This window comes from Anabrus simplex, chromosome 5 (assembly GCF_040414725.1).
Source record: "Anabrus simplex isolate iqAnaSimp1 chromosome 5, ASM4041472v1, whole genome shotgun sequence".
NCBI classification, from domain to species: domain Eukaryota; kingdom Metazoa; phylum Arthropoda; class Insecta; order Orthoptera; family Tettigoniidae; genus Anabrus; species Anabrus simplex.
The window spans coordinates 357,993,646-358,015,714 of record NC_090269.1 but is presented as its reverse complement, the minus strand read 5'-3'; the positions used below and the strand labels follow the sequence as shown (position 1 = coordinate 358,015,714).

General features: G+C 39.1%; 1 protein-coding gene across 4 annotated transcripts in view; it reads left to right on the top strand.

The window, feature by feature from the left end:
- Positions 1-518: 518 nt before the first annotated feature.
- Positions 519-22,069, top strand: part of LOC136874910 (uncharacterized) — a 55,772-nt gene continuing 34,221 nt past the window's right edge. Inside the window, exons 1-3 of one of the 4 annotated variants that reach the window (XM_067148617.2) lie at positions 519-594; positions 1,005-1,138; positions 12,284-12,532. In XM_067148617.2, the coding sequence (XP_067004718.2) occupies positions 1,005-1,138; positions 12,284-12,532 (383 nt within the window). In that variant the 5' untranslated portion in view covers positions 519-594. Of the gene's footprint in view, positions 893-1,004; positions 1,139-12,283; positions 12,533-22,069 lie in introns of all 4 variants that reach the window. The other 3 variants (XM_067148614.2, XM_067148615.2, XM_067148616.2) reach the window with 3 other exon arrangements.

Below are 22,069 nucleotides of genomic sequence, written 5' to 3'. Positions count from 1 at the left end.
AGTCAGTATATCGTATGTTAAGACACGATAGTTCCATTACGGAAGTTCTGTTTTCAACATTTAATATCTCTAAATATTTATGTCTGCAGATTTGAGAGCGCGTAACCTTCCTCGAACTAAATAGAGGAATTTGGAAACGTTCATACATTTCAAGCGTTGATCAGTGTGCCCTCACCTATTCACATATTATATTTACGCCTTATTCGTAATATAAATAATGAAAACTTACTATGCTGTACTCTTTTTCAATCTTATAACAGCAGTAATATTTGTGTCTGGTCTACAGTTAGTTCTGAGAAACTGTAAAGTTTGCTGGTATTATGAGATTCCTACTGATTTGCGTGTTGCGCGCTCTGGGTTCGGCTGCTTTGCTCCTACGGTGACGTCATTTCGTTAACCAATAGCATCTCGTCTCGCGTTGGACCCAACCTTTAGTAGTGTTTAAGAAGCTTGTATAAGTATTGTATCTGGCGACATAACGAGCCCATATTCAATTTTAAATAGCAGAAGAAGAAGACTTCCGAAATTGTCGCTAGAAACTTCTCCGTTCTTCTGCTGTTTTCATTGCCGAACACTTGAAAAGTTGGCATTAGTGTAAATTTTTCAATTTGACATTTTTTGGCACCTGTTTTGAATTAATGGGGTTAAAAGTATATAGCGTTGCTTCCTATTAAGAAGTTGACTCATTGTGAATGTATGTTTGGTTGCCCTTGTGTCTGTATTGGTTTTATTCGCTGTTGTCGTTGTTTTATGCGCTTGACATCGTGTCAAAGCGGGTCGTGTCATTACGACGCGAGTGTAGCAGGGCTACCGATTAGCGGTATTCTCTGCAGTTAAACATTAACGCGTATGCTGTTGTAGATACACAATTTTCTTTTCTACTGATTAATCAGTGAGAGAGATTTTTATTTATTGATGTAGTTAAATCCGCTATAAATTAGAGAAATTTTTGCACAAGGTTATGTTCCCTTGCCTTACTTGTAATTTATCGCTCCTTTTGATAGATGTCCGGCATTCCAGAAGCATTGCACTACAAATTTCAAGAGGAGGAAACGGTAGGAATTCTATCCGAAGATAGAACTGTTCCTGGTTACCATGCTACTATGTCGGAAATGCCAAGTAGCAACAACGAAACTGGGTGAGATAATATAATTTATTATTATTTATTTAAAATAGTTTAATTCTACTAATGAGTTGTGTTGATATATAAATGCTCCATAATACTATTGAATTTTGCAATAATTTTCCTGTAATTGTTGGCAATAACAAGGCAGTTGCATGGAGCTTATTGCCCCACTATCAGAATAATTCTAAACTGTGGCTGCTAAATCTCTGGAACAGTATTTGCCACTGGAGCCTCTTTTGCCGAGTGAATGGTGATAAATGAATACACAATTACCTGAATGAAATCACCATCATCATCATAATCATGTTCCAGAGTCCCAGGTGTGAATGAAATGTTTTTGTTTATGGCTCACTATGCTCAGCATTATCATCCATTCTCCAGTAGGCTGTGTGTAGGAATGAACAAGCCTCCTCTGAGGGTTTTATTCTTTTGAATAGATCTACTTGGAACCTCGCTTGTTCAACTGTTTGCTGTGATCTTTGTCCAGAATTGCCGCATCATCTCTTGGTGTAGCTCTCTTCTTTCCTCTGATGAAGGGGTACCTATCTTCTGTTTTTTTTGCCGAAAAACACCGACTTTCTGCAGGATCTGTCTCACAAGCTGTATGTTTTATAAGTGTATCATCGCCAGTTCTTTTATTTTTTTAATATCCTTTTCACACTCCGTCAGCCATGGCGGTACAGACTTTGTTTTGTCAGAAGGTAAACGGCAGCTGGTCAGTCTGTTGGGAGACCATCTTGCCACATGACCATAGAGAGCTACCCTCATTTTCCTGTCTGTCAGATATACTCGCTGTCTGGGAGTAGAGCCCTGAATTGTGATATATCCAGTATTCCCCATCTGTCAATACAGGGTCTAGGTTCTTTCTACCGGGCGAGTTGGCCGTGCGCGTAGAGGCGCGCGGCTGTGAGCTTGCATCCGGGAGATAGTAGGTTCGAATCCCATTATCGGCAGCCCTGAAGATGGTTTTCCGTGGTTTCCCATTTTCACACCAGGCAGATGCTGGGGCTGTACCTTAATTAAGGCCATGGCCGCTTCCTTCCAACTCCTAGGCCTTTCCTATCCCATCGTCGCCATAAGACCTATCTGTGTCGGTGCGACGTAAAGCCCCTAGCAAAAAAAAAAAGTTATTTCTGAGAATTTTTCTCTCTCTGACTTCCAGTTTTTCAACCAGGCTTTTTCTACTTAGTGACAAACACTCCATGGCATATAGGGTTTCCTGGCAGATGACTGTTGTTAGTGTTTCACCTTCAAGTTTCGTGACAGGCATCACTTGTAGGTGTTCTGAGTCAGTCGATAGGCCAATTCCAGCTTGTTAACTCTTGCAGAGAGGGCAGCTTTCTCTGACAAGTTGGGTTTGATTTGGGCCAGAACTAGAGCATCTTCCCATCTAGTACCACTCCAGAGTGCATTCTACTACCTTCTTGTCTGGGAGTAGAGCTCTGAATTGTGATATATCTGGTATTCCCCATCTCTTAATACTGAGCCTAGGGTCTCAAATCATAATATTATGCTCTAAAAACAATTGAATGTTTAATTTGGATCCATAGTCTTTTGAATATTAAAAGATCTGTACTATATTAAGTTACATAATTGTAAGTAGGGCTACGTGTAATTGTATTGGAGAACAGCGCTCTTGCTCGGACAGTGCTACCGCTGTTCAGGTAAATCCTAGGTGTGGCCAGTTGGTGGATTGATAGAGTATTACATACAATAAAATTCATTGTAATTCCATATTGACATTTATAATAGTATAGAAATAGCTAGTATATTTGTCCACTTAGTCAATACAGTTACATTAATGTAGCCTACAATTTTTTTAAATTGCAAATATTATTACACAGGACGTATTTCAGCCCATTAGGCCATCCTTAGGTAATTACACATTATAATAAATGAATTGCAGTTTTACTATCAGGAGATGTATGAAGATGGATGAAGCTGTACATATAAACCGGCTTTGGTGGTGGAGTCATGTGTGGCGAATGGAGGAGGATAGGATTCCTAGGAGAATAATGAACTTGACCTTGGAGGTTAAGAGAAGACCAAGACAGCAATGGTTAGACTTGGTTTGTAATGATTTAGAGGTAAGAGGTGTGTTGGTAAATGAGGCCACAGAGCTAGTTGCAAATAGAAGAAAGTGCTTAGTTAATTCACAGAGGCTTGCAGACTGAACACTGAACGTCATTTATTTATTTATTTATTTATTTATTTATTTATTTATTTATTTATTTATTTATTTATTTATAACAAAATTGTGTAATTCTACAACGAGCCAGGCAGAGTGGCTCAGATGGTTGAGGCGCTGGCCTTCCTCACCCCTACTTGGCAGGTTCAATTCTGGCTCATTCCAGTGGTATTTGAAGGGGCTCAAGTGCGTCAGCCTCATGTCAGTAAATTTACTGGCGTGTAAAATAACTCCAGCAGGACTAAATTCCGGCACTTTGGAAAAGTAGTGGGATGTAAAGCTATTATTATTATTATTATTATTATTATTATTATTATTATGGGAATAATTTAAGAATTTTTTTTTTTTTAATGAATTTTTGTTTTGTCAATAAAATCCCCTTTAAATCTATAATATTGTACCGTGCTATCTGGATAGAGGAGGAAAGAAGTGTGCAGGCCGGGTTCTGGTCAGAGAGAGCACAACATAGGGGTAGTACATTAACTTTATTTCAAGCCACTTTCAAGCTACTTACCCTTTGGGGCCTTCCCTTTTCTTTCAAAATAGTTGAAAGTGCAACATTGAGGAAAAATATTGAACGCATTATTTAAAGAGTAACTTTTCAGCTATATGTAACATAGGACTGGGAGTAAACCAAAAGAGATTAATGAAGCTTACGTCTTCTGTTTAAAGCTCTTAATAGATGAAACTTGCTGTTAATAACATGAGATGCGTCTCTGACATATACGTAATTTGTTTAGAACCAGCTAATTCTGGAAAACTCGTAACATGTATCTCAAATAACCTAGGCAATAGGAATTTACACTTACAATATTTTAAAGCACAAGAAAAATATAAAAGAGGAAAACGATCTAAAGCACAAGGCTCCCAAACGTGTAAAACCACCTAAGAAAATTAGCAAAAGGGGGATCCAGAATGCACTGGGTCTTTACATCAGTGAGGCTGGTCATGGCCAAAGATGATACATTTTGATTTTTACAAGTTTGCTTACCGACTCTAAGTTGTCTAGAATCAAACAGAGTTATATAACCCAACTATTGATAAAAGCTCAGATACTGCCACAACGCGGCTACCCAATAAAATTTGGCAGAGTATGACCTTCGCGGCCGAAGGCCAGTTAAAGAGTTAATTTGCCAAGAGGGCGATATCCAATTTGAAAGATAATGACTACTTAAGCAAGAAGGTGTTTACCAAGGGTACTCGTGTACTGCAATTAAGAACTTCACATAAGTCAGAGTAATCCTCCCTTTGTCCCCTTATCATCAGAAAGGTTACCTTACCTCCATGCCCCGGCGGTGAGGAGTTCGAGCCTCAGGCAGGCGAGCCCGTAGTAGATCAGAGTAAATTGCTACAAGTAAGTACCGTCGATCCAAAGACATCTGACGAGGCGAGGGGCACAACATATATAGGAGGGAAGGTCTGCCCTGATTGGTCAGCAAGGAAGGCGGTGCACGTCGCCATGGAGGCAGGCAGTGAGTGCGTCATGAAGGCCAAGCTTTGCGATGCACACCTCACAATTGAAGACATACATAGCATACAAAAATCCCGTCTCTTGAGGATGACAGGAGAGAGGAACATACAATTCCAAATTTAAATTTCACACCAACTAAGACATCAGTTGAGAGGCATTACCTCAAGATATTAAAAATAGGAGTAGCATTGATAATTTACCAGGATGCTACAAATCTCACAGTAACATTATAAAGGGAGGGATAGAAACTCATGGTACAATATTATTAATCTTAGATTGAAAGCATTTTTTAGAGCGACTTGCAGAGACATTCCCTACATAATCAGTCCAGATAAAATGAATATCCAAATTACCTTGATCTTTATTAATTGAGTTTACTGTGTTAAGAAATACCACATCTCTCATCGGCTTCATATTTGACAAATTGGCTAGGTTGGAAATGTCAAACTCTTGCAAGAATACTGTGACATTTTGCTCATATGGATTTTAAATAAGTAATCTTTGAGTCATAGAGAACATAAGTTATAGTAGTAATAATCCTTGAATGCGACGTAACAACAACATGTCAACATGACAATTTCATAAAAATGAAGTAAAAACATCAATTTTTGAAAATGAGACACTTTCATAGTGCATTGGCACTGCCGGTGGCTCCACATAGCCTACGCAGTGGCCTCCACGGTATGCACTAGCCATGTGTGTTGGTGGGTGTGCTATTTACCAACTGATGAACACACTGGGGCGAATTGCTGGCAACCAGGAAAGAGTTAGTTGAAAAAATTATAATATCATATAACTGACCAACTATATTGTTATTATAAATTTACTCTTTCGGAACAATTATTTCAGATTCCCTGTGGGAATCAACATCTTTATCATCTGATGGCCAGGAAGGCATCAATTTTTTTGAATATGAGACTGTCTCTCATAGTGCATTGGCAATGCTGGTGGCTCCACGTAGCCTACGCAGTGGCCTTCATGGTATGCACTAGACATGCGTCTTGGTGGGTGTGCTATTTACCAACTGATGACCCCAACTTAGCACACTGGCGCGAAACGCTGGCAACCAGGAATGAGTTCGCTGGAAAATTTATAATTTCCAATAACGGATCAACTATTGGTATTACATACCACTTGGGCGAGCAGCACACCTCCTTTCTCCCAAGTCTTCCCAGCCCAAACTTTGCAACATTTCTGTAACGCACCTCTTTTCTCAGAAATCACCCAGAACAAATCGAGCTGGTGGTTTTTTTTTTTCCTCCAGTTGTTGAATTAAGTAATCCTGGTGAGGGACCCATACACTGGAACTGTACTCTAGTAAGGGTCTCACCAGAGACTTATATGCCCTCTCCTTTACATCCTTACTACAACCCCTAAATATCCTCATAACCATGTGCAGAGATCTGTACCATTTATTTACAATCATATTTATGTGATTACCCCAAAGAAGATCTTTCCGTATATTAAGACCTAGGTACTTACAGTGATCCCCAAAGGGAGCATTCACCCCATCAATGCAGTAATTAAAACTAAGAGGACTTTTCCTATTTGTGAAACTCGCAACCTGACTTTTAACCCATTTCTCATCATACCATTGCCTACTGTCCATCTCACAACATTATTGAGGTCTTTTTGCAGTTGCTCACAATCTTGTAACTTAATTAATACCCTGTACAGAATAACGTCATCTGCAAAAAGCCTTTTTATTGATTCCACTTTTTTTACACATATCATTGATATATATAACACAAAGGTCCAATAATACTGCCTTGAGGAATTCCCCTCTTAATTATTACCGGCACAGATAATGCTTTGCCTATTCTAATTCTCCGAGATCTATTTTCTAGAAACATAGCCACCCATTCAGTCACTCTTTTGGCAAGTCCAATTGCACTAATGTTGCCAGTAGTCTCCCATGATCTACCCTATCAGATGCCTTATAGGTCAATCGTGATACAGTCCAATTGACCTCCTGAATCCAGGATGTCTGCTATATCTTGCTGGAATCCTATAAGTTGAGTGTCAGTGGAATAACATTTCCTAAACCCAAACTGCCTTCTATCAGACCAGTTATTAATTTTTCAAACATGTCTTATATAATCAGAAAGAATGCTTTCCCAAAGCTTGCATGCAATGCATGTCAAACTGACTGGCCTGTAAATTTTCAGCTTTATGTCTATTACCTTTTCCTTTATACACAGGGGCTACTATAGCAACTCTCCATTCATTTGGTATAGCTCCTCCAGCCAAACAATAATCAAATAAGTACCGGTACTTTAGAATATATAATACAAACAATTGATACATATATTCTCATTGAACTGATTTCATATGCCTTCCACTATGTATTAGACATCTATTAATGACTACAGCTTTAAGCCGTACAATCTTACGACGTCCTAATTAACAAAGAACTACATATATGTTTACCATTTTATTAGATCTATAGTTATTTCATTGAACATTTTATATGTACTACCTTTGAATCCACTAGTTTTTAGTATCATTTGAATGTAATGTATATTCTCATAGAACTGATGTTTTATGCCATCCACTATCTATTAGACATCTATTAACGACTACGGCTTCAAGCCACCTTCTCTTACTATAGTAGAATCAAACAAGTCCTATTCAACAAAGAACTACATATGTTTTTATCAATATATTTGATTTTTAGTTACTTCATGAACATGTTTATAACTAACGTAAATCTTACCTCTCTTATAATCATCAAACACATTTTTGAATATCTTTAACCAGATGCCTGGTAAAATAATAAGGTTTTTCATAATGGCTGAAGATGCCTCACAGTGAGAGGCGAAACATGTCTCATCTGAACAATGTTTTAAAGTAAATGCCAACTTCTTGTAATGTATTGAATAGGTGGAAATAAACAAAAGATATTATCCTATATACAGTTTATGAAACTTTCAATACGGACGAAAAATGATTTTCATCACTTGTAACAGTATCCAGTAATCGGGAGATATTGGGTTCAAGCCCCACTGTCAGCAGCCCTGAAGGTGGTTTTCCGTGGTTTCCCATTTTCACACCAGGCAAATGCCGGAGCTGTACCTTAATTAAGGCCACGGCCGCTTCCTTCCACTTCCTGGGCCTTTCCTATCCCATCGTCGCAATAAGACCTATCCCTGTCGGTGCGACGTAAAGCAAATAGGAAAAAAAAGACCTATCTGTGTCAGTGCGACGTAAAGCAAATTGCAAAAAAGAAAAAACTGTATTTCTTTCCAACCTGCACCTCCTTCTTAGTCTCTTTATTTCTCTATTATAATAAAGTGGGTCTTTACCATTCCTTACCACCCTTAAAGGTACAAACCTGTTTTTGCATTCTTCAACAATTTCTTTAAACTCATCCCAGAGTCTGTTTACATTTTTATTTACCATTTTCCACCAATCATAGTTACTTTTTTTAAACTCCCTCATACCTGTTTTATCAGCCATATGGTACTGCCTAATAGTTCTAATTTAAATATATTCCTTTCTTTCACATTTTTTTTAACTTCCACAAAAACAGCTTCATGATCACTAATGCCATCTATAACTTCGGTTTCTCTATAGAGCTCATCTGGTTTTACCAGCATCACATCCAGAATATTCTTCGCTGTAGCTGGTTCCATCACCTTCTGAATCAGATGCCCTTCCCATATTAACGTATTTGACATTTGGTAAATTGAGATCACCCACTGCAATCACGTTCCTTTCCTTATTGTTTACCACATAGCCGAATATCTTATCAAATAATTCTGAATCAGTGTCTGTGCTACACTTTCCCGGTCTATACACTCCAAAGACATCAAGTTGCCAATTATCTTTAGAGATGAGCCTTACACCTAGAATTTCATGTTTGTCGTTAACTTTTTCGTAGATTACAAATTCTTCTTTCACCAGAATGAACCCCCCCCCCCTCTCCTACCATTCCTATCCTATCTCTACCATACACACTCCAGTTCCGTAATAACATTTCTGCATCCATTATATCAATTCTCAGCCATGATTCAACTCCTATTATAATATCTGGTAAGTATATACTGTATATATATGTGTGTAAATATATATATTAAATTACTTAATTCTATTCCTTTCTTTACAACACTTCTACAGTTGAGCGCTAACATTTTTATGTCATCCCTACTTGATTTTCAGTTCCCTGTTTCCTTATCGCCGCTCTCTAGGCCACCCCGTTTCCCTGTATGTACCTTCCTATAACCCTTCTAAACAAATTTTGTAACTTGCACCACTGCAGTTTAAGTGAATGCCATCTGAGCGCAGATCCCTATCTCCTACCCGCCCATTAGGATCTAGAAATTTCACTCCCAGTTTCCCACATACCCACTCCATAGTCTCATTTAAATCCCCAGTCAGTATCCTTCCTACTGAGCTCGATAGCTGCAGTCGCTTAAGTGCGGCCAGTATCCAGTATTCGGGAGATAGTAGGTTCAAACCCCACTGTCGGTAGCCCTGAAAATGGTTTTCCGTGGTTTCCCATTTTCACACCAGGCAAATGCTGGGACTGTACCTTAAGGCCACGGCTGCTTCCTTCCCACTCCTAGCCCTTTCTGTCCCATCGTCGCCATAAGACGTATCTGTGTTAGTGCAACGTAAAGCAACTGGCAAAAAAAAAAAAGTATCCCTCCTACACAGTATTCCACTCATAACACTGCTAACAATCTTACAGCTATTCGTGTGGGAGTGATCCAGAATCATCAATCCAGTGTGGCTATGCAACTGAGATGTATTTTGGGAATGTAATTTATCCATTCTAGGAACGAGCCAGCGCCACGTTATTGTTATTTCTATTCACATGTTGGTGGATAATTCTTATGTTACTTTGAGATGATGTTATTAGCATATCATATCTTCAAAATGAATTCTTTCAATTTCCTGAAATCTATATTTCATTAATTATGTGATTTGATATACGGGAAAAATCTCATATTTTAAGAATGTCTGTAGGTTGCTGCCATTAATGTAATGTAACTTTATCTTTGATTTTAATTGAACAACCTGAAGGCGTGTACTAATATTGACGTGAGGATTTCTCTTAGAACCATGGGTGAAAGAACAATGACTAAATCATACAACTCATATACAGGCAAACCCCATTATACGTGGATTTGTTATCGGCGATTTCACACATACGTGATTTTGGTTTTAAGTCTAGTGCTGCTATCTGTTAACAGTACGTGGAAGCTGTAATGCCCTAAGGCGGGTACAAACATGCGTTCCGAACTCTATAACGTACACTACATTGGCGCCAAGGTTGAACGGGGCAAGCGCTTCTAGACACGCATATTCTGTCATGTTTGTCGAGACGTGAATCATCAGTTCCGGTCATTAGAGCTGTGAAGTTGCACTTGACAGGCTTCGTATTTAAAATGCAGCGTAAAAGGAAATAAAGTGTGCCTATCGAAGGAAAGAAGCGTGTACCAAAATCGTATTCATTAGAAATAAAGAAGTTTTGGATCGTTATGAGAGAGGTGAGCAGATTGTTGATATTCAGCGTGCTTTGAGACTTAGTGAATCCACTGTGAGAACTATTCATGACCAGAATCAATTCAAAAAACTGCTCAATCTTCTACTAATTAAGTATGACTAAAGTGGCCAAATCTCATTTGGAAGCAATGGAAAGAATGGATTGAATTGAGCATCACAACGCATGTCTTTATCTGGAGCTGCTATTCAAGTTAAAGCCAAGAGGTATGCAGAGTTTAGTTTATTACTATGTGTTTCAGTGTTAAATTTTTAAGTGTGTTGCATTGAAATGCGTTTCAGAATGACACTCTGTTTTTGTAAAAATACTAAAAATCTCTGCTATTTTAAACTTAATATGTAAGTAAACAGAAACCTAACCCTATATTTTACATATAAAATGACACTCGATTTACGCCAATTCGGTATGCGCGGCAATTCCGCAGAACATAACTATCGCGTATAACGAGGTCTACCTGTATATTATGTTTCAAGTCGTGTATATATAGACATGTAAGCCACGATTTCTGATGGCATTTCAAGTCTTTCTTAAAGATTTTTAAATATTTAATTTAAGATTGTCATAATTCATCAATTTAACAATGTAAAGATTTATTTAAAATTTCACATGGACTAACATTAGGAATTATTTGTAAATTCAGTTGTGTTTCACGGTCATGTGGTTATCATATTTAAAGTTTGCCATTGTTAAAGATTAATACCGCCATTATAGTCAATCTCTTTCTCCGCAACAATGTAATGTTGCGGCTCCACAGCAATGCATAAGAATGTAAATAAACCAGCCATCCCGTATTTAATTTTATCATTTGTAGATAGGAAATCCTTTCATATCCCTTCATTTAGATTAAATCTCTACCATTGCACGAGATGCCTGTCTGTCTCAGGTATTATTCTGATTTAGTGGTGATTATCTGTCGTGAGAACCTACCCTTACGAGATATGAATCTTATGTTTTGCCGGAGCTAAGCTATATATGATATGATATTTACATGTTCATACGCCAACCGTATCTCTGTAATGAAAACTGATTGGTGACATCCTATTTTAATAATAATTCAGATTTGATTATATTTAAGATGTACATATTTATTGTGATGAAAATAGGTTTGCTAGGATGCCATTGTACAAGTAATATCGGTTGCACATTGTTATATTTCGATGCCCAATTTCAATCACCACATTTGTTACATTTAAGGGGCAGCGTTGTTGCATATTTTGGTTGCCCAACTTCGGGGCAGTTCCATGACCGTATATAATGTTGTTATCTATTTTGGACACCCAACGGTGGGCATTGTTATAATACAAACTAAATGTACCCTCTTATTTGCCAGACATGCTAACAAATTGTCAGAAAGTCTACAAACAAGGATCTTGCGTATTTATTTATTCTCCTAGAGAGATATCAGCTTATAAATACTAAGGGACCATGGAGGTCCTGAAACGAGAACACAATTTCTTGCATTATTGAGTATCAGTATGCATAGTTGAGTAATAGGATTGATTCCCTATCATGTGAAATACGAATGGAAATGGAGAATTTTTAGAGAATCCTTAACGTTGTTTAAGGCAGCGTCATTTAGACATTTTTTAATATGTTTTCATAGACATTTAAATAGAGGTAATGCTTATTGTTGATTGAAGATCAAATTGCTTGTTACATCTTCATATTTTATAACTAGATTTTATTCTCCCTACACTTCCCAGATTCCTTGGTTGCCTATCAAAGTATCAAATTTTTAGTTGGTTAAAATTTTTAGTGTCTTTCATGGTTTAGCTAACTTATGTCTCCTTTGTTGATGGCAGGTTACTCAGCACCATCTATGTCCCTGATCTTACTGGTGCAAATATTAGGATGCATAATTAATAACCAGGTGATTCAGGTTCGAGTTCATAGGAAGTCTACTATTTTCAACCAGGTTAAGCTGTAGGGGATACTTTGTCTGGAGTGTATTTACCGTACTCATAATCATAGCATTTTATTCTTTTGAAGGTCTGGTTTTAATGGAGAAGTCTTGGATTTACTTAATGACTGGGGACTGGATGTAATTGTACCCTGCTTCAAACAGCATAGTGTCAGTCTGTACGAGTTCTTAACATTAAAGGATCCTGATATTCGGGCTCTTGGAGTCAACTTTACATCTGATAGAAAGGACATCCTTGATGTGATAAAGAAGTTCCACATGTGCAAATGGCAGACACTGGCCACCTTTGTTATGAAACCAAAAAAAGTTCGCTTTGTGTAAGTAGAGCACAATTATCTTTTTCAATCATAGCATAGAATGCTATCAAATTTGCAAGTATAAATAACTATTAGGCCTACTTATAAAGTTTTGTGTACAGTATTAAACACATTGTATTTGTATTTTATGTTTGATTGTAATAACTTTATAACTGTTACTTTATGTGTACTGTTACTTTTACCTGTTTTTGTGATCCATCTGAGTGTGAGAAAATACTGAAGTTTCCTCTGCATTTTTTTTTTCATCACCCTCTTCAATAATGTTGTCGTCCGGCTCCATGGCTAAATGGTTAGCACGCTGGCCTTTGGTCACAGGGGTCCCGGGTTCGATTCCCGGCAGGGTCGGGAATTTTAACCATCATTGGTTAATTTCACTGGCACGGGGGCTGGGTGTATGTGTTGTCTTCATCATCATTTCATTCTCATCACGACGTGCAGTTTGCCTACGGGCGTAAAGTCGAAAGACCTGCACATGGCGAGCCGAACATGTCCTCGGACACTCCCGGCACTAAATGCCATACGCCATTACATTACATAATGTTGTCTTAACCCTGCCCATCCATTGGCAGCTGAGTCTTCCTCAGCCTCTCGCTTCGTTTGAATTGTTGTTTGAAGAAAGGAATTAAGTCCATAAAATCTAATTTTGAGAAAACTAGAAAAAAAAAGTTTTGCCTTTCCCAAGTCACACTAAAATTTTTCATTATTACTTTAAAAGCCTCTCGCAAGGCCAACCCCTCGTCCACGTCATGGGAGGTGGGCAACGGCATGAAGTAGGGGATGCCTGTAGGGGTGATGCACCAGTGGGGACTGTGTGTGCCCCATGACTGCTACGGTAGCTGTGAAGGCCCTACAGGAACCCTGAAAAGTGATGGCTAACGGGGTTCTGGTGAAGACCTCAACGGCGGAGAAGGGGTCCTTTGGTACAGCGAAGCTGGCGGATGAGGCAACCCTTCTTCTTGGGGATAAATAAAGAAGAAACCACTGCCTTGTGGTAAACAGGGATCTTTTAAGGCTAAGGGAGATAACCCCTACAGAAAAATCCTGCGGTCTAGTGCAGACAGGAGGCAGCCCCTCCACTGGACTTAGAGTGCTGTGGGCTAATAACTCGCACACATGAATTAAACTTATTACAGAAACCAGACGAAATTTATACCGGCCGGATTTTATGGAGATGACTTTTGCAATGAAATACAGAACACGAATCGGATTCTGGAATGTTAAAACTATGTATGAAACTGGCAGACTGAGAGAAGTAATGGCAGAAATGAAAAGGTATAAACTGGAGATACTTGGGTTGAGTGAAACAAGATGGACAGGCTACGGAGAAGTGAGGACAGAAGAGGGGGGTGCCTTCATTTACTCTGGAAGAGAAGAAAATGATCAGCATTCAAGTGGAGTGGGTGTCTAACTCACAAAGAAAGCAAAAAATAGCATAATGGAATGGACCCCTGTATCACACAGGATAATTACTGTACGAATAAGAACCAAAGTTAGACCTGTGACCATAATACAGTGATATGCGCCAACAGAGGTAGCAGAAGAGGAAGAGGAGGAGGAGTTTTTGATAGGCTGACATCAACACTGGCAGGGATAAAGAAGGACATTGTGGTGTTGATGGGAGATCTAAATGCAAAAATCGGTAATGAAAATGAAGGAAGAGAAATCATCATGGGTAGACATGGAATAGGAGAAGAAAATAATAATGGCCAGAGATTCATAGATCTATGCAGTAATTTTGGATTGGTTATAGGTGGATGATTGTTTCCACATAAGAACTGCCACAAGATCTCATGGGTGTCACCTGATCTCCACACAGAAAACCAAATTGATCACTTGGCGATAAGTAAAAGCTGGAGACATTCACTCTTAGATGTGAGGAATAAACGTGGAGCAGATGTAGGCAGCGACCATCACCTTATGATTGCTGATGTTAGATTGAAGGTGGCAGCACCAGTAAAACAGGCACCAGTACAAATTAAACGTTTCAACTCTGGGAAATTTGGAAAACCTGAAGTGCAAAATGAATTTAAGGTACATTTGAAGAACAGGTTTGAAGCCCTTGCCGAACAACCAGATGAAGATGTAAATACCAAATGGAACACAGTCAAGGAACTCTTTCATGACACATGTGAAGAAATAGTGGGCTACAAAGAGCCAGGGAGGAAAGAATGGATATCAAATGACACTTGGGAATCAATTCAAAAGCGAAGAGAGTGCAAGGCACTTGTCAACTCCAGTAGAACAAGAAACCAGAAAGCAGTAGCAATGGAAAAATACAGGGAGGCCAACAAGGAGGTTAAGAAGAAAGTGAGGAGAGATAAACAAGTGTTTACAGACTAACTGGCAACACAAACAGAAGAAGCAGCAAGAGTCGGCAACAGCAAAGAAGTATGTGCCATTACGAGAAAGCTTTCGAGGAGGAACTTTTCGGGGCAGAAACCAGTCAGAGATGCAAACAGAGTAGCCTTGACATCTGAGACACAGCAATTGGAAAGATGGAGACATCACTTCATGGAAGTACTCAATAATCTTGGTGTGGAATCGAGAACTGAAGAAGTTGAAACCATTTTGGAGGATCCAGACATCTCGGTAGAACCACCAACACGACAAGAGATTGCACAAGCAGTGAAACAAATGAAGAGTGGCAAAGCACCCGGTGTAGATATCGTTATCCCAGAAGCCCTAAAGGTAGATCCAGATTTAACAGCAGAAATCATGGAGCCACTTCTAACACTAATATGGAACGAAGAACACCTTCCTGAGGAGTGGAAGAAGGGTGACCTCTCAGATTGCAATAACTGGAGGGGAATAACGTTGCTCTCATATGGGGGAAAAGTGATGTCAAGAGTCATACTGAACAGAATAAGCATAGCCGTTGACAGGAGACTACGTCAAGAACAGGCAGGTTTCAGAGAAGGTCGGTCTACTGTTGATCAGATTAACACACTAAGGCTAATCATTGAACAATTTGCTGAGTATCAGACATCTCTGTATATACTTTTCATTGATTTTGAAGAGGCCTTTGACTCTATCAACCGGAGGAAAATGTGGAAGGCTATGGAAAAGTTTGGAATTCCACAAAAGATAGTCCGTCTTACACAGGCAAAGTATGATGGATATACTTGTGAAGTAGAACATAAAGGGAAGCTGTCTGAACCTTTTGCTGTAAAATCTGGAGTAAGGCAAGGATGTCTGCTGTCGCCAATCTTGTTTATCATGACACTGGATTGTATGCTGAGAGAGGCAACGAATAGAAAGCGTGGCATTCAGTGGGGATTAAATAACCAATTGGAAGAACTGGATTATGCGGATGATCTCTGTCTTCTTGCAGAATGTTTTCGGGACATGGAAATCAAACTGAATGACTTAAAAATAGAAGCTAAAGAAGTAGGCTTAAAGATTAATAACAAAAAGACTAAAGAAATGCGCATAAACCATCGTAACAATTGCAACTTGACTCTAGATGGAATGGATATAGAAAGGGTCGAGGAATTTTGCTACTTAGGAAGCATGGTAAGCCAGGATGGAGGTGCTTTTAGAGATGTGGTGAGTCGTAATAAAGCCAAAGGAGCTTTTGCACAGTTACGACCAATATGGAGATCCCCTCACATTCGTATAAAAACGAAGCTAAGGATATTAAACTCAAATGTTAAATCTGTGTTACTGTATGGAAGTGAGACCTGGAAAGTGACCAAAGACATTACCACAAGGTTACAGACTTTTATAAATCGGTGTTTGAGGTACATTATGAGAATGTGGTGGCCAAAAACTATCTCAAACAAAGACCTTTGGGAGGCCACAAGTCAAAGTCCCGTACAGAAACAGATAATGAGAAGAAAATGGAGATGGATTGGGCACACCCTGAGAAGACCACAAGAGAGTATCACAAGGCAGGCATTGAGTTGGAATCCACAAGGCAGTCGCAGGCAAGGCAGACCGAGGATTACCTGGAAGAGAACCATAGATAAGGAGATTGCTGGAGTTAACAAGACATGGAGGGAGGTGAAAGCATTGGCGGCAGATAGAACAAGCTGGAGAAATTTCATCGAGGCCCTGTGTTCCACATGGAATTAAAGGAAATAAGTCATTACTTTAAAAGCTCTTGTCAGGTCAGGTACATCCTGCTACTGTATACGACAGTAGATGGTACTACCTGCGACTGTCTGGCCGAGAGTTGGGCGACCAAACCTGACAAACTAAGGGAGAACCAATGGCTGTGGGCAGAGGAGTTCACCCTTAGGGGGCTTGCTGAAAGCATTGTGTAGGAAATGACACATAAATCCAACTGGAGAGTAACTGCAATTGCTTTCAACACTTATACGAGCCTCGGATGCAAACATAGAACTTGGAGTAGACAAGAGCACTCGCAGACCCACACTGGGTATGATGGCTTATAGCGTGATGATAGGCCTGGCGAGGATTTATAAAGGCAACAGTACACCTTGGGAAAGAGAAGCTGACACTGGTGCAAGTGTATGTCTCTCAGACGGGTTGCAATCAAGATGAAAAGAACAAGTTTCTCGAAGACCTAGAAAAGAACATTAGTGAAGAGTGGGCATTCATAATCGGAGACCTCAACGCACAGCTCGGGACAGGAATGGCTATGAGAAGGTGATGGGGGCCACATGGCTATGGGGCAAGAAATTCAGAAGGGGAATATCTCCTAGATACTGTTTGGTAGTAAAAAACAGTTGTTTCAACAAAAGAGTCAGTCACAAGATTACCCGACAACTGGGTTGGAAAGAGCAAGATGGTCATTGACTACGTCATTACTGATAAAGAAAGAAGTTGACTTGTGACTGATGTCAAGGTGATTCTAAGTGAGGACCTAACAGTGACCACTGGTTATTAGTAGCAGATCTGACATTCATGTACCAAAGATAACAACTAGGAAATTACCTAAGATTAAAGTGTGGGAACTATAACAGATTGGAAATAGAACCGACTGCCATACCAAGACCATATAAGAGGTCAACTGCCTACAGAAAAAAATGGAGAGTGGTGATGTAGAGTGGACAAGATTTAAAAACACCTTCATAAAAGAAGCAGTAGAGGTTTGCAGGAAGACAAGTGCGAGAGTAAGGGAACAGAGACACCATGGTGGAATGAAAGATTAAGATCCTCAATAAAAGAAAGGAACATAGCACAAAAAGAACGAGGTAGAGAGAAATCCAAGCCAGAGCAGTTAAAGGACAAGGGGGGAGAAATCAGAGACCTCGAGCTAGTTTACCGGAACAAGAAATTGAGAGTTAAAAGTGTAGTAGAAGAGGAGAAGATAAAGTGCTTGGAAAAATTTACTCAAAAACTGGAGGAAGACAGCAGAGGCAATATGAAACTCTTGTTCAGAATGATCAAGAACAAAAGGAATTCAGTTGAAAGCATCAAAGCAATTGAGAATCCTAATAGAAACTGGCCAGGAAAGAAGAGGACAGAAGCAGATCAGAGAGCAAAAGAACCAGCTTTTGAAACCTGCACAGAGGAACCTCACATTACATGGGCAGAAACAGAAGCAGCCCTTAAGAAGGTGTTGCAAGGGAAATCCCCAGGAATCGATGAAATCAGCACGGACATGATTAAAGCAGCAGGAGTCCAGTGTTTTCAGTGGCTGCACAGAATGCTCAATGCAGTTTGGAGAGATGACAAGATACCCGCTGATTGGAGCAATGGTGTCAGTGTCCCCCTGTTTAAGAAAGGAATTCACCAAAGATGCTCCAACTTTACATGTGATAAATATCATTTTTGATCCGTATTGATGATATTTGATTGAAATAATAACAATAAGTTAATTTATTAATTTGACCACCTAATCAATACAATTTGTCTTTGTTGAATTACATTGACATGTTAAAAAAAATGGTACATGTTTCGCTTTACATACAGGCATTATCAGCCATGGGTTTAACCTTGAAATAAAATCAGGCACCTGATTTACATATAAATAAAATAAAACTAATTTATAAAAAAACCTTGAGACTTGGAAAAAAATTAACATAATGCTAAAGACTAGTTTGGTTTTAAGGACATTTTTATGAGTGAGAAGTTGAGAATTGGTGAAATTATTTGCAATATTGACATTGGAAGACTACTATTCTAACAAGGGAACATTCACAATGGTGAAGTCGCCGATCACGATGAAACTTAGCAAACACATTGAGGTACATGTAAAAACAATGCCAGCATCAATTTTAGGCGCCAACATTCATTAGCGCGTTAACTAAGGGGCCTAAAATTTGCGACATTTAAAGTTCCGCGCGAACAGCGATGAATTCCTCCTGACCAATGCTTAGCCGGAACACTGCTTTGTGCCACACCTCTGCTCCTCCTCCCCTCCGCCCCGCCTGGTTCAGCTACACTCGTTTCCCTCTCCCGCGCTGCCGTCTGCTTAGCTGTCGAACAGAACGCGTGCTACACTGCGTACGCTATCAGCCTTCCCCATAGCTCTCCCTTGGAATTTCCACATTGTATAGGCAGTTTATATTGTTGTACCAGTTCGTACAATAGCCATGTACACTTTTAGGTATGTAACTGCCATTGTACCCAGAAGACTGTAGTGTGATACTTTAATATGGCTACTTGTTGAATACATAGACCTCTGTCAGCTATAGCGCAAAAGTACGAGTAAGTAGGACTACAGCTCTGCCTGTGATTACGGTATATCTACTGCATATATAAATGCACATCTTTATTTCTTTTTAAAGACTTTGCTTATTACGTCAATCATTCCATGTCATACTCATATCAAAGTTGTCTATGCAGTTAATTGATTTATGTTCGACAACCATGGCTGCAATTGAAATGTGTTGTGACTTCCACTGCAAAACATAAATACATCGTTCAATACAAGCACAAATAAAAACATTATATCTAGATTCCTTATACCAGAGTACGTAATACGGGAAATACCAGCAGTTTCTAACTCGGAGTTTATAATTGCTGTTGTTCGCGATTTCGTTTCGTTATGACACAACTGATAGTGTACACAAAATGGGGGTAGGGGAGTGGACATGAAAAGAAGGTCTGGACCTCTAACCTTATTTTGATATCCCGAGGTACAACATCTCATTACATTCATTGAGATCCTCTACCAGGGCACGTAATTTCTTTAAGTAAAAGGATATTTAACGTTGTTTCAAGGTGGGTGATTTATTTTAATACATTTCATATGTATGTCCACTCTAAATGACACTACCGACAGCTTTAAGGTGTTTCAGACGTAAATAATAATTTAAGCCTAGGTCGGACGCGGTACCTTATACCACGTTTGTCCACGCCGGATGGTGCTTAACTCGGGGTTGTACCCACGAATTGACAACCCACCGGAATTAGCAGGAATGAAAATATAACATTTGCATAAAATATGAGTAAATACGTTTAGGTTATTTATTATCATTATGTGTGAAACGGAACGTGATTTAAAGGATTTCAATAATTATAGTACGTAAAGAAGCAAAATATAGCGCCGGTCTCGTTCCACAGCCAAGCAGCCGGCACGTGCGAGAAGGGAGGGGAACGTGCCGGGGAGAACCACTTGGAGGGTAAAAGGCGGTGCAGAGGGTGTGTCTCCAGACGGGAAGTGTGTGTGCCGGCTTAGCATTGGCCAGCAGGTATTCATCGCTGATCGCGCGGGACTTGAAATGTCGCAACTTTTAGGCCCCTTAGTTAACGCGCTAATGAATGTTGGCGTCTAAATTTGATGCTGGCATTGTTTTTACATGTACCTCAATGTGTTTTCTAAGTTTCATCGCGATCGGCGACTTCACCATTATGGATGTTCCCTTGTAAGTAAAATGAATAAAGCAACAGTTGTTATAGACAAGTGGTAAAATTGCTAAAAAATGATGTTGACCGACTAACGGTTAGAATTAGATAATGACAATAATGACGATCAAAATCATACTTTTAAAAACATAATGTTGACAGATGGTCAAGTGACCTGTAATTATTTGTTTACATAAAATAAAAGTCAAAAGTCAGTAGCATCTGGTGAAGTTGTGGTTCACTTTGATGAAGAAGTACGAGGTTGTAGTTGAAGGTTAATATGCGATGTTTATATTGGACTCCTATGGACCATCTCATTTGATACGATGCTATAACGTTGTTAAAAATATGCGTTTATTGAATGCTGGTCGAAAAGGCAATGTGACACTTGAATGTAGCTAACGTGTTAAATGTTGGATCAGAAGGAGAATCTGTAAAATGAAACCAGAAGCGTGGTGTTAATTGTATGAAAAAATTGTAATAAACTTTAATAGGTGAAAATCGTGTACACTTACCATTTGATGATGGTGAGGGTAACTTGTTATGTTATGAGCTAAAAATTATTGACGACTGTCGAGCTCTTACTGCAAGTGTTACAGCTGTAGGTTTGTATTGGAGGGGGATCTGTTTGCGAAGGCATGACTATGGGCTTGTTTGTAGTACTTGGAGGGGAGCTACTATCGGTGGGAGAGAAAGAGGAATGTGTATTGCTGCGCGTATTGTAGCGGTGGAATGCCGTTGGAGGGAGCGATATTAGTGTGGGTGTGGCTATGGTTTTATTGGTTGTATTTGAATGGGAGGTATTAGCGGTGGGGGGGGGGGGGGAGGGAGGGGAGTCTGTTGGTTATAGAGGATGTGGGAGTGCTTATTAATTTAAGGTTGACAATTTTTAAGAATATATTGGTGAGGGGAATTGATTCTTGTAATAGTAAAATCTGTTCTTACAAGTGGGCTTTTTTTAAAATCAATGATATCTTTCAAATTCTTATCTATGTTAAACTGCTGATCGAGGAATATGATTAAATTTTCGTATTCTGTCATGAGTTAACTTTTTTTTATTCTTTTGAGGATATGAAGGTCCTGTTCTGTTGTAGTGAATTTATGCCCTTTTTCCCTCATGTAGTTGGCCATTGCAGAGAATTTATTGTGTCTTTGTGTATTGAAATGTTCTGCGTATCTGGTTGAAAAGCTGCGACCAGTTTGGCCAACATAAGAAAAATTACATGTAGAGCATTTTAATCTGTATATACCTGATCCAGAGTAGAGATTGTCTGTGACGTTAATAGTTATGATGAAAGAATAAGTTACGATTAATGTTTTTTGTTGTATAGGCTATTTTTACTTCGTGCTTCATTAAGCAATTGGTTATCGGATGAATACTATGGTTAGTGAACGTGAATTTAGTATATTTTGGTTTGACAGGTTTTAATGGAGTTAAATTTGTAACGAGTTTTAATTTGGTTTTGTTGATGATTTTATAAATTCTATCTGTATTAAATCTCCAACTACCGGGGAATAACACTCCTTTCTCATGGGCTTAAGATTCTTGAGAAAATCTTAGAGAGCAGATTGCGAATCATCTTAGAGCCACAGTTTGAAGAGAAACAGTATGGCATCAGGCCTAACAAGTCCACAACAGACCTAATCTTCAGTGTCTGTACGTTAATGGAAAAATATTGGGAAAAGGGCAGATCTGTTTATGGTTTTCCTTGATATTGAGGAGGCATATGACAGCATTGCAAGAGAGAAGATATGGGAATGCTGAGAAAAAGGAATATG